Source organism: Pimephales promelas, chromosome 5, assembly GCF_988280905.1.
Source record: "Pimephales promelas chromosome 5, fPimPro1.hap1.1, whole genome shotgun sequence".
Taxonomy (NCBI): domain Eukaryota; kingdom Metazoa; phylum Chordata; class Actinopteri; order Cypriniformes; family Leuciscidae; genus Pimephales; species Pimephales promelas.
The window spans coordinates 40808585-40830654 of record NC_142773.1 but is presented as its reverse complement, the minus strand read 5'-3'; the positions used below and the strand labels follow the sequence as shown (position 1 = coordinate 40830654).

Here is a 22070-nt window from a genome sequence, read left to right as displayed (position 1 = left end):
TTATCGGCTTTCAAATATAAAGAATTATCGGTTATCGGTATCGGCCAACATGTTCATATCGGTGCATCTCTAATAGCATTGTTGGATAAGTTTTTGTTTTTTCTAATGCATTTATATAATTTTTGGTGCATTCAAGTTAATTAGCGCAGTGCCCGTGCAAAATATGTTTTTGTGTGTGTTTTTTGTAATTGTTGGTTTTGGAAGGCTAAATGGATTCAGTATCAATTCAGGTTCTGACTGTATCGTTGCACGCATTTTTTCTTTTTGTCAGCGGTAAACTTGACATTTGTGTCCTTCGCTGAACTCAAGTGCTTCTCACTGGATCTCGTTAGCGAGACGATCAGAGTAAGAGCGTCTGCGTGAGCTCGCGCTGCGCTCAGTGTGCTGGCGTTTGGACTTTGAGCCGAGCTGATAAATGCTACGTGTGGCGCGCGCGGTTCTAATGAGTTTCGTTCCGATTTTGGCGCATAAACATTATCGAACATTTATCAACCTCTTGATATCGTTTTATCGAGAAAAATTATCGCAATAATTATCGTTAACGCTTTATCGCCTAGCCCTACCTACTATAACTTTGTTTGTATACCACCGAAACGACTTTAAAGCTGTTATATTAAGGTACAGATCTTGCATAGTATGCCTTTAAAATCTGGATCTGGATTTTTCCATTTGCAACTCATTTTACTAGTGAAGCAGATTTTCAGCAATAATAAAATGTCGGAATTACTTGGTTCAATGTGAACTGAATGTGAATTTGTTACAACACTTTCTTAAATGTTAATCGTCTTTTGGTTAACATTGGTCAACAGTCTTTTGACAACCATGAAAAGTTGTTTAAAAGGTAAAGCAAGTTATTTAGTTTTCTTTTAATATTACACATTCAGATTATGCTTTATATATTTTAATGTCAAATAAGATGTTGTTAACAACAACCCTGAATGTCTGAATATGTATATTATACATGAGTGTTTCATATTTTCATTTACATGTATTTGTAATTCTGAATTTGAAACTGAGAACACGTCATTCAAAATTAAAAAAATGTCACAATATAAAAATTCCCATCGCAAGTATGACTGGGTCAACATCTCATTTAGACCCACACACTCTTAGATTAGAGCTTATTCACTACTACTCCACTTCTAAATACACTTTATAGTGTCCACATGTGCGCTGAGAGCTCATGCTGTGTGTAGAAACTCTATTCTTAGCATGTCTGTCCTCCTCTGCAGTCACTAGTTCAGGTTACTGTGTTGCATGCGGCCCTGTTCACATGCCGTCCAACGTGTGTGTGTGTATGTGTGTATTGGTGGGTTTACTTAAATTTAGCTAACTTCTGAAAACAAATTTGTCCCCAAAGTATATGTAACAAACCTCATTTTTTGTGAAGAGCTCATTTACTGATATATATATATATATATATATATATATATATATATACACACACACACGCATATATATATATATATATATATATATATATACACACACACACGCATATATATATATATATATATATATATATATATATATATATATATATATATATACACACACACACACACACATATATATATATATATATATATATATATATACACATATATATATATATATATATATATATAATTTTTTTTTTTAAACAAATGTTCTTATAAGTGTGCAGTATCGGTTCGGGTTAGTCTATAGAATTGATTCCCAAACTGGGGTACGTGAGGTGACTGAGGGGGTACACAGTGTAAAAACATAAAAAAAGCTAGAACCGAAAGGTCAAATTCATGACATTCAATCAAATTTCCACATCTTTTGTGGTTAAAACTGACTGCATCCATCCACATATGATAGGTAGGTTACCTACAGAGAATGCTGACTTAGCCAGTCATGCTACATTATTGTCATTCAGTGTACCTTTAAAAGTGGAGTTTTAGCACTTGCTAGAATGAAGGACAAGTGTATGTAGACATACACTGTGCATCAAGATCGATTTAAGACGCAAGCTCTTGATGCACTGTAAAAATAAAAGTTGCTGGCTTAAATTAAGTACAATCAACTTGGATTTTTAAGTTATTTCAACTTAAATTACGTCAAATTCACTTGGTTGAATCTTGTGTAACTTGCAGTATAAAAAAGTTGAAATTGCTTAACTTATTTTGATGACTTAAAGCAATGTAAATTCATATGTTGTCATAACTTATTGATCAAATATTTTTCTACAGTGTGTGTGAGTTCTTGTTTTTAATGCAGATTTTCCCAAATATTCACTCTATTGCAAATGTGACATTGATTTTATACAGCAGTTTAAGCTCATATTTAGTGACGTAGACTACATTTTAAACCAAGTATTGTCAATATTGTTCGCTTTATTTGTTTTGTTAGTGAACTTGAGTTGGTAATGTAGGGAATCCAGTCGTAAAAACAGAATTTACAGTATAACGTGTAATTCCATGGAATTTGGATAAATATAAAACGTAATTTGGGAAAAAATAAAATGGATTTCATAGGGATGCACAGTTCATGATTCTGATACCGATCACAATCTTTATCTTCAGAATAAAAAGGCTACACTCTTAGAGAAAAGGGTTTATGAAGCATAGGGTTTTTTACTCAACTCCAAAGAAACTTTTATGCTAAAAAAAGGTTCAATAATGACAAGAAAGAACCCTTTTGGCATAAAGGTTCTTTATAGGCGATTAGTCATTCATTCATGTATTACATTATTCTGCAATATTTTGTAGTTGTAATTAAATGATATCACAATTTAATCATGCTGATTTTTGGAGGAGAAAAACTGAAATGGCACTCTTCGTGTGATATTGATTAACTACATAAAATGATATAAATATAGACATGTTCTAACCCCCCATATCTTGAATTTTGTCATCATTCACATGCATTCATAAATACATTTTAGGGTCTTGATGTTTGTCGGAAAGGAGAAAAAAAAATAATAACGAATAAACCCAAAAGGTTCCAAATAGAACCTTTTTCCTGGTTGCAAAGAATTATTCTTATTATTGAACCCTTAAAAAGGGTTCCGTATAGAACCTTTTAGCAGTTCCAAATACTAGGGCTGGGTATTGAGACAAATTTCACAATTCGATTTCGATTCACAAGCTTGCAATTCGATTCGATTTCGATTTCGATTCGATTCAATATCGATTATTTTGGATATCAGTTACAATAAATGGCATTTTTTCTCAAGGGAATCAAATCTCTTAACTAATGCTGTAAACTATAGGAGTCTAGTTGTAGCCTACTAGGCTTCATTAGCCTAATATGAAGGTAATAATGAATGAATCACTTAAATTACACTTTTACTTATTTTTATAATAAGAAGATTATATGAAATATAAACATTTAAATGGTGTCTGTCATAAAAAACTTGCCAGATTTATTCAAATATGAAGGTAATAATGAATGAATCACTTAAATTATACTTTTATTTATTTTTATAATAAGAATATTATATGAAATATAAACATTTAAATGGCTGTATATTTAGCAAAATGCTCCTCTCTGTAGTTATTTTTTCTAGCTGACTAACGAGTTTATGTGGGTTTTCTGAGGTAAATATGACGATACATCGATTACAAGCTGTTTAACTGACGTCTTTCCACGGTTGAAACGCTGATTTAGCGAATCAATGTGACATGATACGAATTTCTTTAAGTTGTACTCTATCTTTTAACACACTTTAAGACGCTCATTCATGTTTATTTCGTGCTGTAACTGGTATTATTAACCCGGAAGAGAGATCAGCGCTGCTGCTTCTCTTGAGCTGCGTCAGAGCGATCTCACGCCACAGCGCCAAAACGCTATTTATGTTTTTGAATTTATAAAGAAAATGGACGTAATTTGAAAATTGAAACTTTGCTTCATATCAATAGTAACAAAGGACAAAGATTATTGCGATTTTTTTGGATGCGCGCAGCCGCGATACAATGTCCCATTAATTCAAATGAAACAGGATGACTAATCGATTCTTGAGATTTAAGAATCGATATCGGTTCGTAAAAATGAGAATCGATTAATATCGAGAAATCGATATATATTACCCAGCCCTACCAAATACGTAGCGCTGATAGAACCTTTTAAGGTTCTATATAGAACCTTTTCTTCTAAGAGTGTATATTATGATTTATAATCAAATAAAAAGACTCTTTTGGTGCATGAAGTAGAATGACTGTGTCTTTTTCTAGTTACATAAAGCTTTACTGTGTCTGCTGGATCCATTACTCGATGTGTTTCCTGATTTTCATTTGTAGCAGCTGTCCGTGACTCATGCACGGGACTTCTAACAGTGCGCGTCTTCGCAACAACATTCGAGCCGTGCCATTTCAAAGGCCTCTCGCTTTTTTACCTCGCTTAGTACGAGAGTATGGTTGGTAGCATAGCACAACTGATGACATGACATGATATCACACTTTTCACACAAAACACTTTCCATCACTCGCAGATCTTTAGCACTCGGGCTGAACTCTATTGCAACACTTCTTCTGTGAGTTACCAAGCATATTGAGCTTGTCACCTTATGTGGTTGTGTCTTGTGTGTCTATTTGTTTCCCTTTCCGGTAACTTCTGAATTAATCCAAAGCATTCTGGGAAGGTCGTTTTCTGGGTCTGCCCTTCTAAAGTGAATATGCTAGTGCTAACAGCAGTAATCATGTTGTATATTACAGGATTTGTAGACGGACAAAAGCCAGCCCCTTCGTAAGTAAACAGAGGCCGCATTACGGAGATTTGCGTGTGCTATGATTGCTTTCACTGTGGTCCTCTGTTCCGTATGCTGTGTAAACCGTGTGCTAACTGTATCAGACAATAGCTTAAAAATCTATTATGTTCTTTCACGGTAAATGGAAAATTCTGTCTAACACCAGCATTTCATTTGTCGAGGAATTGTGCAAACTGTGACTATATACATTATAAATACACTGCAGTGGTAGGCCTCGTACTAATGGTACTGGAATCATATACCATGCTACTTTTATATATACCAAACATACCTTGTGAATATTGAAGAATATGATCAAATTACCAACAAAAAAGCACTAATTTTTTTATTTTATTTTTTTTTTTGCACTGATTTTATGGAAAATCTGTATGGATTGTGAATTTATAAAACTTTGATTTTTTTTTTATGCCGAGATTTTTTTGTGGGCCTGCACATGTCAGAAATAATTCAATTAAATTGCTAGTCTATGTATATTACTTTTTAAAATGTAGGTTTTTATTTAATTTCATCTCATTTTATTGTTTATTTTTACAGGGACAAGCTAATAGCTAATAGCTAGTTTACATCTTCTGTCCCTGATATTATTTCGTATTTTGTCATTTTATCATATAGTTTTGGATCTGAACAGGTTGCATTGCTCTGCGTCATCTATAAAATGTCAAATACAGCAGGAGCTCTGATAAAACATTATCAGTGACTCGGCTACCTGTCTGTATGATTTTATTACACACTTCCGATTGTCAGGAATCCTCGATGTGAACAAATGAACCATTTAAAAGATATTTCCAGCTCGCATGCGTGCATTGCAAGTTAGCTTTGCGTTCTCAGCATTGCTGCAAAGGGCTCCATAGCATATATTATCTTCTTTTACGTTCACTTTTATCTTTCAGAGCACTGAATCCTGCTGAGCTGGTTAGTTTAAATTAGTTAAACTTCCTTCAGTTTGCAGGTATGCCGGATTAATAGCACATCCAATTTAAAGACACGGGCATCTGAAGGAATCTCTATTGCCCTCTTGAGTACTGAGGCCTGTTAATGAATTTGCTAAATAAAATCCCTCTTTAATGAATTTTTATGTTGTCTATATTTTCATTGTGCATTTTATAAAAGCAATTAGTCAAGTAAGGTGCTGCTGTAATGTACCTATGGGGTCACGTTAAAATGGAGCCGTTTATATTAGAAATGCACTACTGCGTTTCAAGTGTTTTTTATTTTTTATATTGTCTTGTGATGCATTGCAGAGGTTGAATAGCACTGCAGAGTATGCTGAGGAAAGCAGCACCTTTATTATTAAAAAATGGTCCAGGGGTATGATTTTTTTTTTTTTTTCTATTTGTTGAAATAGCAGATGTGAACATAAATGGTTTTGGGATTTTGGACTCTTACGGATAATATGTACCATATGTATGTGTGTGTGTGTACGGCATCATACAGGGACTATTTTATCCATTTTAAAGATTAATATATATATATATATATATATATATATATATACAACAATCAAATTAAGCATGTAAACACTTGTGCAACTATTTCATGAATCATATATATGATTCATGAAATAGGTGCACAAGTGTTTACATGCTTAATTTGATTGTTTCAGGTCTATAACACCTCTTCCAATCGGAAATTTAGTCCAGGTTGAATCGAATCAGTTGAGGCGGTTACATGACGGCTTTTCAGTTCGAATTAGCCATCAATTCAATTGCTAATGGATTATTTGGTTGCATATAAACATAGCTACTGATTGGTCCCCATTGACATTTATTGCATAGACAAAAGAGACTTTTTTTCCCCTAAATATTTTCTTTTGTGTTCCACAGGAGAAAGGAAGTTGTTTGGAATGGTGATTAAATGATTATTTTTTCATTATCTTGTCGCAAGCTTATTTTTTGTACTTTGTTGTATTCTGATATGTGTCAGACTGCAATTAATTCAACGCAATTCAAGAACATGTGTTGTAGTGGACATTAGCATAATAAACTCTTAACAAATTAGATCGCCCTCAAGACTGAAAACAAAAAGTACTGGATATGCATGAAGCAGAAGTGGTGTCTTTTTATTCAAAATGGTGAAATATAAGGTAGTTTTTCCATCCTTGCCTTTGTAAAATGTTCAGCATTTCAAGCAGTTAATGCCATCCTCTAAACATGCAGTTCCCTAAAGCAGCAGTTATCAAATTGATAGTCTTAAAGGAGTAGTTCACTTTTCAAAAAACTTTTGCTGATAAATTTACTCACCCCCATGTCATCCAAGATGTCCATGTCTTTCTTTCTTCAAACATTCCAGGATTTTCTCCATATAATGGACGTCAATGGGGTCCAAACGGTTCAAGGTCCAAATGAGAGTTTCAGTGCAGCTTCAAAGGGCTTTAAACGACACCAGACGATGAATAAGGGTCTTTTCTAGCGAAACGATCTGTCTTTATTTCGTTCGTTGAATGAACCAAATGACTCTGAATGAACGAGTTCGAACAGGAGAGTCACGAACGCTCATCACACAACAGAGCAAGGCAAGCATTTGTGCTTATAAAACTTAAACTTTTGTATTTATTTATTAAATGACCGCTCGTTTCGCTAAATAAGACCCTTATTCATCGGCTGGTGTCGTTTAAAGCCCTTTGAAGCTGCACTGAAACTCTCATTTGGACCTTGAACCGTTTGGACCCCATTGAAGTCCATTATATGGAGAAAATCCTGGAATGTTTTCATCAGAAACCTTAATTTCTTTTCGACTGAAGAAAGAAAGACGTGGACATCTTGGATGACATGGGGGTGAGTCAATTATCAGCAAATGTTTTTTAAAAGTGAACTACTCCTTTAAATGGTTGACTTATTATACCATGACTACATGTAATCATGATGCATATCCGTTAGCTGTGCCGCTCCAATGATAAAATCAATATATCGTCCGTCCTCTTTCGCATTTCTGTTTGCACCGGCAAACTTGTTTCTGGCCTTATTGTTCATGGCAACGAGAATTGTCTTTGTGTCTCCGATTTGTCTTTGTGTCTCGAGTCCTGGCAGGTTTTGTGAATGTTCGGAGAATATTTGGCCGTTGGTAAACAGTTTACCCTGAAGATTTGATTGCAGTTTCCTGTTGTTTGTTTAGCGCCGTGCTGCTGGATTACGTTCGGTTTTCTGCCTGTCCGTAAACACATCTGCACAGATATCAGCGGACAGGACTGATTCACGCTATTTGAACATAAAAAGCAACATGGAAATATGAAGTAATGCAAAAATACAGAGCAAGACCTGTCCAAAATGGGCTTGATGCTTATGTGTTTATTTTGATAATGAAAATACATCAAATAATGTGTTTTCCTTTAACAAAGGGATACAAGGAGACATTTAGACATTAGTTGGAATACAAGAAATACGTTTTTGAAATATCATATTTAATAATAATAGGCATTTAAATAGTGCCGATACTAATAAAATGTACATTTAGAATATTACGTGTTAATAGTCTTTCCTTCCTGTATCAAATGTGGCTCAGATAAAAGTTTACATTGAAATTAAATGGCAGATACAGTTTGTGTAACCTAAATACCAATAATAACTGAGGAATAAATCATGTAGTTCACTGGCCGCATAAATGTGCAGAAGTGCCACATTTTTACTTGGAAACGTGCAGTGCTCATTTATTGAATTAAATCATTGTATTTTGAAGTTTAATAATCACGTTAGACTGTTCCTGTTTTCCAAATCTAAAACTTTTGTTATATTATGTAAGACTTGCGGCCTTAAATTTCATAAAATGTTTTTTTTTTTTTTTTTTTTTTTAAAGAGCCCCTATCATAGCATTTCAAATGTTCCTATTTTTGTTTTAGGAGTTCCCATAAACAGTTTAACATGCATGCAAGGATAAAAAACACTTTATTTGTCTTATAATATGCATTTATTTTTAACTGATTTGCTCAACGACTCCCAAATGATTCGTACAACGACTCATTTTTCCAAAGCACTCCTTTGCGTGATGCTAATCTTTTTAAATTGACTAAAGGCGAAACTAAAAATGAAAATAAAAACAAAAACAAAAGCACAAACTAATTATATTAGCCTGCATTTGATTACCCCATTATAATGGTCACTTTCATAAAAATATACTTGTAGGTTTAAAATTCCACATACGGCACATTTATGGTCTCCAAAAACAAATATTTTCGCAATATGTTTACTGTATCGATATAAGCGGTATTCCCTCATTCCATATCGTTAAAAAAAAAAAAAAAAAAATATTGATATATTGTTTCAAACGCCATGTACCGCCCAGCCCTAACATGCACCTAAAGAAATTTTACACTCGTACAGATTAAGCGAGTGAAATGCATTCACTTATTATGATCCCTGACTTACCACGTTAATATAGAATGAAACTAATGTCCAATATTGGAATAATCCATTTATAAAATGTGTTGTTCTTTCCTTTTCCCACTTTTCCAAAGCCGTTTATTTGTCCGTGCCGGGGTCAAGAGGACACACGAAGCCGTAATGCTGCCCTGTGCCGTTGTAGACGTGGTGGTGATGCCACACTGGGTGGTTTGTTGGAGAATAAATCAGAGCCGTCAGTCGCTCCACCGCCGGTGTCCCAGTAGAGACGCAGTCCGAGGTCACACGCTGGAGGGTTTCGAGCGCTCTGTTTGTGTTTCCACTCCCCGGCTCTGGCCCCTGCCTTTCTGTGTGCCTGTTTTTGCCTTCGTCTCGTGTCTCGGTGGCAGGAACAAACCTAGTCATTTGCCTCCCCAAAGTTCACTGAAATAGTTGCACTGGTACAATCCTCCATGCGTGTACTTCCAGAATAACCTTGATTGTTACTTTGTGATGTAAACAGTGTTGTAATCGTGACTGCGGAGTTCGTATTTGGTGCAGGGAGCCTGTGGATGTGAGGTTTTTATGATTGCAGAACTTCAGAGGGAATAAACCCATGAAATATTAATGTTGACGACTACCTAGAGTGCAAACTAAACAATGAACGCTGTTTCCTGGTGTTGAATTTTTCATTTTTGGGTGACATCTCAAAACGGATGTTGTTGGACATGACTTTAGCATAGGTTTGCTAATGCAACATTCAGTGCACATTATTTCAATTGCATGATAACATGTGTCGTGTGCTGCCTTTTTTGTTGTTAATAATGGTAAATTGTGTACTGGTTAATATATTTATGTGTTTGAGGGTTGATTTTGAGTGCTACTTTTATTATTGCATGCACCGTGTGAAGCCCTTTTACATCAATTTGCTGTAATTAAGGCGTATTTTTAAATGTGATCCTTGAATTAATGATTTTACCTTTTAATAAGTGGTCATCATTTGGTCATTAGGGTGCACTGTTAGGCCTTTATACTTTCAAAATTCAGCTAAATGGTTCAGATTCAGATCTATAGACTACTCAAATGATAAAGGTCTAAATTATCACCACTAATGCAATGTATGAATAATGTGCCATGCATGCGTGATGATGGGTCTGCGTCTGGGTTATGCAAGGTAAAACGGTGTAGGAGGAGAATCACCTGGCGGCGAAAGATACAACGTTTTTTCTTTTTTTCTTCTAAATGTTTTCATTTGTAATGTTTCTTATATAATTGTTGATTATATTGGAAATCCATCTTGTAAATCATGTAAACTTGATTGACTGCTTCATTTCCCCTTTAAGTTTTACAAACATGTTTACAGAATGCTGCTGGGTGCTCCCTGCACTTTTTTTTTACAAGTTATTATTATTATTAATAACTAGGGTTGGGTATCGAGAATCGAGTATCGATTGGAACCGGGACTAACTTTTCGTTTTTCCCGGAATCGTTCAAAAGTTAAAATTTCGATTCCTAGTTTCGATATTCACAGTCCGCCGAGCGGAAGAAGAAACCGCTGAACAACACCAACGAAGAAGCGTCTACCGGAAGTGTTGGCATAACCGCGCGAGTCGAACATGAGTAGCTTACGTCGGCGGTACAAAGTGTGGCTTCACTTTTCTAAAAATAACGAAATCTCGGCAAAATGCAAAATTTGTGACAAAAGGAGTATTTGTGACAGGAGTATTTCCTTCAGAAAGGATTATTTCCTTCAGAAAGACCGTTGGTTAGCAAGGTTAGCTAAACTTTTTTGACCCCGCCTCTTAAAAGAATCGGAATCGAGAATCGTTAGGAACTGGAATCGAAACAAGGAATCGGAATCAGAATCGTTCAAATTCAAACGATACCCAACCCTATTAATAACAGTTCTCAAATTCAAATTAAAATGATTTTAAAGAAAGTATTTGTCAAAACCCTTTGTTATTCTTAATTTTTACATTAATTTACAGTTTTACACCAGACATAGGCTATATAATATCGGTTCAAAATATCGGTTATTATCGGTCTATTTGATCTGTAATAAGCATCGGCCCTGAAAGTCACATATCGGTCGAGCCCTAATCTAGATCATATAAAAAGCAGTCCTTTCAGTCCTGCGACTCATTAGCTTATTTCTAAAGGGGTTTGGTTTGAGCATGATTTAAACTTATTTTAAAAAGCTTATAACTTGTTCGCTGCGAGTGAACCTCAGAGACGGATGGATTATTGGGTTTAAGAGGCTGTGTGGCACGGTTGTAAGCTGAAACACTGAGCGCAGGAAATCTTGTGGTTGTAGTTGTAACACGTTTGTCCCACACTGATGATGCACACGGACAGTGCAGCTCTTTTCTCCTCACCGCCTCTTTTTTTCTCAGAGAGAGTGACTCAGCTGGTTTTTACTCGGGCCCACTGGGTGTCAGGTGTCGTGGAAATGTTCTTTCCCAGGAGCCTCTGCTCTGTGTCATCTGTTCGCATCGCGAGTCTATCGGGGAAGGTATTGTTTAGGTCTGTGGGTCTCTGCTGATTTGCATTTCATCCAGAAGAGACCCAGGCATCAGTATCAGATGCTCTCTAATTGCGGACTTTATCGTTTGTTGCTTTGAGAAATCGCAGAACAAATGTAAAGATGAAGCACTGAAGGCCTTTTGTGAAGCTGCTGGTTTGATATGTAAACGCCTCCTTGTTCTTTAGGCTCTTTATATTGTGATGATGCAAAAACATACAGACACATGTAGACATAATGCAACAGTGGAGATGCATTTATGATGTGGAGAAGTGTCGGTCAACTCAAATATGACTTAGTTAATACAGCTGTGTGTAAAATGTGTTGTTATTATTTTGGGAAATTGTTATTAAGATGTTTCAGTTAAAATATAGGCATACATGTTTTTGGCAATCACTGCTTGTTGCTATGGTTACTCACAGCTAGGGGTGTAACGGTACACAAAAATCACGGTTCGGTACGTACCTCGGTTTTAAAGTCACGGTTCGGTACGTTTTCGATACAGCAAAAAGAAAGAAATGCCAGAGAAATTTCCTATTTGTTTAAAGAAAAAATATTTTTAAATAAGTGTGAGTTTTCCTAGATCTTGAAACTTTCAGGTTTATAAATAGGGGTCATCTTTGAAGGATGAACAAATAACGTTTTGGTCATCACATTAAAAATAACATTTAAATATATATTTATTTATATAATATTTGAATTTTGAAGTGCTGGTAAAAGATGTGTGAAGTACTTGAAAGCATTTCACCATTCCAGCCAAACTGGTTCCAGTTAGTGTTCCTATATTAAATCTATGGTGAATGTTGCTGGTCTGTGGACGAAAGTAACACTAGTTCATTCACGGCACAATGTTTCTCCTGGTTTCCATGACAGCGCTGTTTGATCTAATAGAGATCTACGGTTAATAATGGAGAAATGTGAATGCATCTCACTAGATCTCGCAGCGATGTTATTACCTCAGTGGCGAATTCAAATGTTTTCTTTACCGGATCTCTTAGCGCTGTGTGTTAACAGTGTTGCTTGATCGAGATCGGCTCGTGCTGCACAGATTTTGCTGGTCCGAACTGATAAACAATCCGTGAAGCACATAACGAGTAGCGCAGTTTCGTTCTGCTTTCAGAACCATTTGGATTGCCATTTGATGTTGCGCAACGTTGTGTTGGCCGCGTCAGCACGAATTTTGCCGGCAAGAAAAATGGTCCAAGCAATCGTTCGGTTTGTATGCGTACCGAACCGGAAGCCTCGAACCGAAACGGTTCAATACGAATACATGTACCGTTACACCCCTACTCACAGCTGATGTAGCCAGCGCAGTTTCACCAGAACTTATGCGTCCGAAATCGCATACTATGTGAGTAGGTACTATATATAAGAATGTACTTCACAACCGTTAAAAAAGTATGTTCTATATAGTACGAATACGGGTAGCATGAATGAGTCCGGATGGACTACATGCGCCATGTTGTTGTCACGTGACATACGCTGTCACAACATTGCGAAAATTTAAAGAGGCCATCCCAGTGACTGCACCAACTTCGCGCTGTTTTTAGTTCTGTTTTCATCTGCGTTTTTACGTCGTCCGAGCCGAAAATCAAGAGGAGGCGTCGGTCAGCTGCTCGCGGATCACGCCTTTTGCGGAATTTCTCAAATAACATTTATTTACCTAATAAATTTTACACACACACACACCCGTGTGTACGGGTGTTAGTGTGCTGGCTGCAAATATGATAATGGCGATGCTGACTCGTCATTCCTGCTGTAGTGAATGCACGCGCCTATGGATTATAGGGCTGGGTATTGAGACAAATTTCACAATTCGATTCGATTTCGATTCACAAGCTTGCAATTCGATTCGATTTCGATTACGATTCGATTCAATATCGATTATTTTGGATATCAGTTACAATAAATGGCATTTTTTTTCAAGGGAATCAAATCTCTTAACTAATGCTGTAAACTATGGGAGTCTAGTTGTAGCCTACTAGGCTTCATTAGCCTAATATGAAGGTAATAATGAATGAATCACTTAAATTACACTTTTATTTATTTTATAATAAGAAGATTATATGAAATATAAACATTTAAATGGTGGCTATATATTTAGCAAAATGCTCCTCTCTAGAGTTATTTTTTCTAGCTGACTAACGAGTTTATGTGGGTTTTCTGAGGTAAATATGACGATACATTGATTACAAGCTGTTTAACTGACGTCTTTCCACGGTTGAAACGCTGATTGAGTAAATCAATGTGACATGATACGAATTTCGATAAGTTATACTCTATCTTTTAACTCACTTTCAGATGCTCATTCATGTTTATTTCGCGCTGTAACTGGTATTATTAAGCCGGAAGAGAGATCAGCGCTGCTGCTTCTCCAGAGCGATCTCACGCCACAGCGCCAAAACTCTATTTATGTTTTTGAATATCTAAAGAAAATGGACGTAATTTGAAAATTGAGACTTTGCTTCATATCAATAGTAACAAAGGACAAAGATTATTGCGATTTTTGGATGCGCGCAGCCGCGATACAATGATCCATTCATTCAAATGAAACAGGATGACTAATCGATTCTTGAGATTTAAGAATCGATATCGGTTCGTAAAAATGAGAATCGATTAATATCGAGAAATCGATATTTATTACCCAGCCCTAATGGATTAGGTAATAAAATTATTTATTTCTAATTGTTTTGTTTAAAAGTAGACATATTTTGACTGTCTATAGGCCTATTTCTCATGTCTATGAGGCAAGTATCCTATATGCTGAGTTTCGGTTCATTTATGACGCGCTCCAGTTCTTGCAGTCGAAGACGGATAAACTTTCTACTCTCAAGTGTCTGTGCGCTTATCAGTTTTATCATATATATTATTTATATATATATATATATAAATATATTTACTTTTATATATTTATATATATAGTTATATATTTTCTTTTCGCCTTTTCGAATTCTATGATTTTGGACATACTACTAACTACTCTGCTCGCACACTATGTAGTTTTTCGCATACTATATAGTAGGGAAGTATTCGATTTCAGACGCAGCTTAGGTGTCCTCTATCACTTTTTAATGGACACCCCGCAGCCAATCAGAATCGAGTAGCCTTTTCATTTAGACCATGGTATAAGCAGTTATTTTGTAACGCTGGTGTGATACACATGAGCTGTAACCAGTCCAGGATTGAAGCAGACATGAACATAAGTCCTGTTCCCACCGAATGACCTCCGGAACTGGAAAATAAAGCTCACATGCTCCAAACACACACCCGTCTCATTAGACTTTTTTACTGAATATTATTTTTGTTCAAGCAGCCAGGATGTTTGTTTATTGGTCACGTTTAAGAACCAATCAGAATGTGTTTCTGGAAGGTTTCTTGTATTTCCTGTGGCCTTTTGTGCTTTTCAGTGCACTTTGAAATTGACATGTCAAACAGGGTCGAGAACTGCCAAACTATTCCTGACTTGTCTTAAGAATTTCAGATCTGAGATTTGGGAGATGATTGATTGTTGCCGTCTCACAGTTGTTTTCCATACCCAGAGGTTTACGCTGACAGATAGTTTTAAATGTATTTTTGGACCTGCAGTTTTTGAAGAAGAGATTTTCTCTCCTCGCTTCTGTCAGAGTTGAGTTTTGGGTTTTTTCTTCCAGTTCCTGAGATTTACGCTTTTGTGTGACTTGTGGGAAAATTTGATTCTTGTTCCATTAGCAATTTTGCATTGTAATAATATTTAAAACATTCAATTAAACTATATTCTGTAATAATCCATAATGCTGATGATTTTTATTCCACCTGCACATGCTCAGTATTTTCTTACATACATATATTGAATTAGAGTTGTTGGCTGACTTATTTTTGATTTATTTATTTCAAAATGTCTGTATATTTACTAGGGATGGGCATTCGATTACATTTTCTTAGTCGATCGTCGGAAGAATTAACGATCGACTACCGATTAATCATTAATATTTTTATATTCAAATTTATTATATTTCACTTTTTATAAATTAAAAATGCAATAAAAATACAACAATAAAGCGTGTTTTTCCTCGATTAGATCTTTATTACAAGATTATCAACTATCTAAATTTGAAGATATGCGCGGCGGTGCTCTATACATTTTCTTGAATTTTTTTTCTTTACTCTAAAATTTATTGACATTCTTCTTAATGATCAATAATCGATCGTTGATTAATCACGCCCATCCCTAATATTTACAAAATACAATTAAGTTGGTCATTGAAAATTTGTACTTTTATTCATAATTTTTTCAGTTATATGAAGGTTCAAGAGAATTAACAAATCACATAATCTTGATTTTATTGCATTTTACAAAATGTCCCAAAATTTCTGGAAATATATTTTATTATTTTATAATCTCTATGGCTCTGAATCTGAAATTGCACATGTATCAAATATAGTTTGATACTTTTGAATCTTAGCACAGAACAAAGTAAGTTATGAAGTAAGTCTTAATATAATGTGCTTCCAGTATCCGATGCTGGCTACAACCGTAACCGTAACATTGGATGATATTTTATGTTTACCAATGTCATACGTAGGGTTGGGTATCGAGAATCGAGTATCGATTGGAACCGGGACTAACTTTTCGTTTTTCCCGGAATCGTTCAAAAGTTAAAATTTCGATTCCTAGTTTCGATATTCACAGTCCGCCGAGCGGAAGAAGAAACCGCTGAACAACACCAACAAAGAAGCGTCTACCGGAAGTGTTGGCATAACCGCGCGAGTCGAACATGAGTAGCTTACGTTTCGCGGTCCAAAGTGTGGCTTCACTTTTTTTTTTAAATTAACGAAATCTCGGCAAAATGCAAAATTTGTGAGAAAAGGAGTATTTCCTTCAGAAAGACTTGGTTAGCTAAACTTTTTTTGACCCTGCCTCTTAAAAGAATCGGAATCGAGAATCGTTAGGAACCGGAATCGAAACAAGGAATCGGAATCGGAATCAGAATCGTTCAAATTCAAATGATACCCAACCCTAGTCATACGTTCATATTGTATTCATATTTAGTGAATCACTGAAATGCAGAGTTGTATCAGTTATTGAGGTTCTAATGTGCATCATATGATTGTGTTTCAGGCCCATGATGAAACCTGTGAGCCGTAGCTGCCACGGCTAGTCATAAGATGCGCCATGGCCAAACCAGGATCGGACCGAGATGGAGCCATGGTGGAGAAGACAGCGGGGAAGAAGGTGAGTCGGATCATCCTGGGATATTCTGTAATGTACCTTTTTAGCTCTGTTAAAAGATTGAAGATTTGTATAAACAAAAAAGTTGTTATATAATAAAAATAATAATAATATATTATATAATAATATTATAATTATTATTATCGCAATAACAATATTTTATAATAGTAGTAGGACTATTATTATATTTCAAATTTATATTTAAAAATATTTTTTTCAACCATCTAACTTAATAATTTTGTTGTTCTAAAAAAAAACTAGTATGATTTTACATCTTAAAGAATTTTTTAATCCTATGTGTGTTTATCATATGATTAGGACATGACAATTAACCGCTTGCTGGTAATTTCATTAGGGTCGGCAGTGGCTCTTTTATTCTTTAAATATTTCATATATTTTTCATTTAATCAATATGACCTGCTCAAAAGATCTTAATCTTATTATTTTTAGTGCATTTACGCTGTTATACAAACAGTTTATTATATTAAGATCAAGGCTTTGTGCATAATAGGTTACACAGAACATGGTTTTGACAGTATGTTCTTCTATTAAATATTAAAGCATGTGTTTATGTCTCTCAGGGTAAAGAGAAAATCTCTCCGTTTAAGAAATGTTTAGTTTTTTTCATAGTTGAATATTTAATTTAATCAATAGGACCTGCTCAAAAAATCTTAATCTTATTTTTAAGTGCATTTACGCTGTTACACAAACAGTTTATCATATTAAGATCAAGGCTTTGTGCATACTACTACGTTACACACGTTTTTTTGTTAATTTATACTTTTTACTTGTTTTTAAAGCAATTTTTTACTTTTTTGTACACATCAAGGATGGGGGGACAAAGTAAAGAAAAACAAAAGTAAATAAAAGAATAGAAAAATATAAATAACAATAACACAACTGTTACATGAGGTCTTACAAGGAGTCTTACAAAGTGATACAAGTAGAAATTGTGGTACAGTTCTTCAAGTCTACTCACAGAACATGTTTTTGACAGTATGTTCTTCCATTAAATATCAAGGTCTGTCTTTCAGAGTAAAGAAAAAATAACCAAATGTTTAGTTTTTTTATTGTTGAATATTTAATTTAATCAATAGGACCTGCTCAAAAGGACCCTATTTTTAGTGTGTTTATGCTGTTACACAAACAGTTTATTATATTAAGATCAAGTGCATACTAAGTTACTCAGAACATGTTTTTGACTGATAGTATGTTCTTCCAGTTAAATATCAAGGCGTGTGTTTCTGTCTTTCTCTCAGAGTAAAGAGAAAATCTCTCCGTTTGCCAAAACCCCGAAGCTGGATCGGAGTGAAATCCTGGGGAAAGAGGGAAAGTCTAAGTCTTCCATGAAACGGAAGCTGTCCTTCACCGTCAGTCCGCCCCGGAACGAGGAGCGGGACTCCGACACGGGTCAGTTTTGCATTAGCTCTGAAAGTTCTAGTAGCTTGTATCTGTGCCTCACTGCTGCCCCCTTCTTGTCACTTTTAGGACTTGTTTTTCTTGGACATGCTAGAGGATTTTTTGTTTTTTTTTAGGGTGTTGTGTAACAGTCAAGCCAGCCTCATCGAATGTGTGGACGATAGATTGGGTCTCGTTCAAAAACACAATAGATTTCCCCTCAAAATATATTGTCATTAGTTTACATTGAGCCTAAACCTCTTGTTTTACTCCCGGTTCTGTGGTTAGTTGCATCATGTGAGGACAAAAGGGGGTTTTCGCGTCAGAGGAAACTTTTTCAGAGTTCCTAGAACTATTGGCGGAAGATTTTGGCGTGTTTGCACCGCAGGAACTAGGAACGATTTTAGTTCTTGAACTAAATTGGCTCCTACTTCTAAGTCGGACTTTACTATAGGAACTATCCGTGACGTAAGTGTTCGCTGATTGGCCGAACCCACAAAACGCAGACACCCGCTGTTTTCAAAAAGGAATATATATTTATAAAAAAATAGGGCTGTGCAAAGATTAATTGCGATTAAACGCGATTAATCACATCCAAAATAAAAGTCTGTGTTTACATAATATATGTGTGTGTGTATAATTATTTTGTATATATAAATACATATGTCTATATATATATATATATATATATATATATCATATAGATTATGTATTTTTATATATATATATATAAATATGCAGTATTTACTTGCAAATAATTCTTAAATATATACATGCATGCATAAGTATAAATATTTTATATATGAATAACACATTTTCTTAAATATTTACATGCATGTGTGTGTCTTTATATATACAAAAAATAAAATAATTATACTCCGCACACATGCATTATGTAAACACAAACTTTTATTTTGGATGCGCTTAATCTTTGCACAACCCTCATAAAATAATAATAGTATATATAATATAGTTAATTATTATTTACCCTTTTTTGTTGTTGAATTATCAAAAATAACTATACTGTTATTATTATCATGATTAAAAAATGTCTCTTACAAAAAATATATATATATGTATATTTTGGTCACACCGCCTACCCTTATTTTAGTATTATTTTTATACTATAATAGTATTTATAAATATTTTGAACAAGCTTTTATTTTTATATTTTTAATTTTAGTTTGTTTTATTCATTTTTTTATGTGCTTTAGTAATTTTAGAAACTTAATAAGCTTAAAAATTAGAAAAGTTGCCTTTGCAATCAACTGAAATAAAATAGAATAAAACAACTATCAGATGGAAAAAATTTTACTTATTGGATTTCAGTTACCAAAAAATGCTTTTTATTAGTTATTAGTTTTTAGTTATCAATAACAACACTAGTATAAACAAAAAGATTTTAAGAAGTACACTTATTGTGAATTTGTGAGCTTATGCAGAGACTTTTATGTCCTGCTTTTTTGGATGGGAATGGATTTAGGTTTAGTGATGTCATCTGTGACTCTTAATATTCATGCCGGAGTCATTGAATCCTGTGCTGTGATTTGTTATTTGAGTGAGGGGCGGAGCCTGTGGGTGTAATCAGTGCTCTGCTCTCCCGTCCCTCCTTCCCATCCACCTCTCGAACCCTGAACCTCCCCCTCCTTCCCCACTCCCGCCTCTCTGCTTCTGCACTGTAGATGACTCTGACCCCGGGCAGTCGAGCGATGTGTGGGGAGAGAGATTACTTCCTCCCTGCAGGATATACGCAGGTAAACGCCTCTGTTAAAGTCGCACAGTAGAGCTGCACGATTCTGGAGAAATCATGAGTTTTTTTGTTGTTGTTTCAAACAGATTCTCCTACAATTCTGAACAGAAAGCTTAATAACATGTAAATTACTAGAGGTTCTGCAAAAATACGAACTGCTTCAGTATTTAATTTATTAATTATTTAAATGTACCAGTAATTAAATGTTCAACTAATTAGAATGAATATATATATATATATATATATATATATATAAATACAGTGTATGTATATATATATATATATATATATATATATATATATATATATAGACCATTTCACAAGACGTAAACAACACTGGTCCAGAAACACTTCCTGTTTCAGTTTGTAACTGTTTTCTTTATTTCACATGTAAAAAAAACATCTTAAAGATGTTTGTTTAACTTTTTGATTCAGTTTTAAATGTTCTGTTGGTTGTATTTTATCCCAGCTTTTATGTAGTGTTAAAAAACTGAAACAGGAAGTGCTTCTGGACCAGTGTTGTTTACATCTTGTGAAATGGTCTATATATATATTCATTAGGGCTGTGCAAAAATTAATTGTGATTAATCGCATCCAAAATAAAAGTCTGTGTTTACATAATATATTTGTGTGTGCTGTATATAATTATTTTGTATATATAAATACACACACATTCATGTATACATTTAAGAAAATGTGTTATTCATATATAAAATATTTATATTTATATAATATAGATTATGTATTTATATATATATATATATATATATATATATACAGAATTTAAGCACAAATAATTCTTAAATATATTCATGCATGCATAGGTATTTATATATACAAAATAATTATATACAGCACACACAAATATATTATGTAAACAACACAGACTTTTATTTTGGATGCGATTAATCGCAATTCATTTTTGCACAGCCCTAATATACATACATATATATATATATATATATATATATATATATATATATATGAAGAGTTCAGATGCAAAAGCCTCTAAATGCCATTTGAAATTTTCTTCTAGAATGATCATTTTTATCAAGCTTGTATATTTAAGTTCAGTGATTTCACTTAAATGGCAATTATAATTACCTATTAATTGTTATTTAAGTGAAATTACTGAACTTAAATATACAAGTTTGATAAAAATCATCATTAAAGAAGAAAATTTCAAATGGCATTTAGAGGCTTTTGCATCTGAACTCTTCATATATATGTGTGTATATATGTATGTGTGTGTGTATATATATATATATATATATATATAAAGGTTTTAATGAATGATTTAATGACTGTTAAATGGCATTTTTCAACAAATCTCTTGAACGAATGAATCAATGACAAATACAGTCACTTGCCGCCACCTACTGGTGTAACAATGTAATCAATATAATCGTTATTTAAAGCGCCATGTTACTTTTAAAAGGGGATTTGCCTTATATAGATCACTACCATAGACATGGGTTTACTATCTCAGTACTTCTGTGGTGATGTGAACATTTGTAACGCAGAAAAAATAACGATACTGTGTGATTAAAAGGTTCTTTGGAGTCGAGTAAAGAATGAACCCTTTTTTCTAAGAGTGTAGATCCGTGACATTTAGTCAAAGGTTTAATAGACAGGTTGTCATTTAGGAATGAATCGAAATCATGATCTTTTAGCGATTAATCGTGCAGCTCTTCACCACTACAACGGTTGCAGTCACGGTTCGGCAACGCCTTTATTTGTTGTTTCTCTCCTCCCGACGGCTGGCTAATACGAATGTAGTTTCCGTAACCACTTCCGCATGACCTTTTCTGTATGCTAGCCTTTCTGCATCACTCTCAGAGAGACAGTCTTCTTTAGGTTGCATCATTTTATGTGCAGAGTCGTCTCTCGCGCATTCGCTCTTTATATTTATGTCATTATAAAAAGCGATTCGGTTCAAGGAAGCACACACACACACACACTGACTCTTTCTCGGTTTAACAGCTGCATCTGTTCTAATGGCATGCCTTTCAATAGCGCACAGAGACTCATGGGAACAGTGTTAGATGGGTAATGCATGTGTCTGTCAGGCTGGAACGTTTCCATTGCAATTCCTCCAGCTGTTTGTTTAAAGGGCATAAATTGCATCAGACGTTGACATTTTCAGGAAC

At 34.6% G+C, this 22070-nt stretch overlaps 1 protein-coding gene across 2 annotated transcripts in view; it reads left to right on the top strand.

Moving 5' to 3' along the window:
• The window catches only part of ankrd12 (ankyrin repeat domain 12), a 58337-nt gene that overhangs the window by 20565 nt on the left and 15702 nt on the right, over positions 1–22070 (top strand). Inside the window, exons 2-4 of one of the 2 annotated variants that reach the window (XM_039649176.2) lie at positions 16662–16775; positions 18032–18182; positions 19853–19924. In XM_039649176.2, the coding sequence (XP_039505110.2) occupies positions 16716–16775; positions 18032–18182; positions 19853–19924 (283 nt within the window). In that variant the 5' untranslated portion in view covers positions 16662–16715. The remainder of the gene's footprint in view (positions 1–16661; positions 16776–18031; positions 18183–19852; positions 19925–22070) is intronic. The other variant, XM_039649185.2, reaches the window with a different exon arrangement.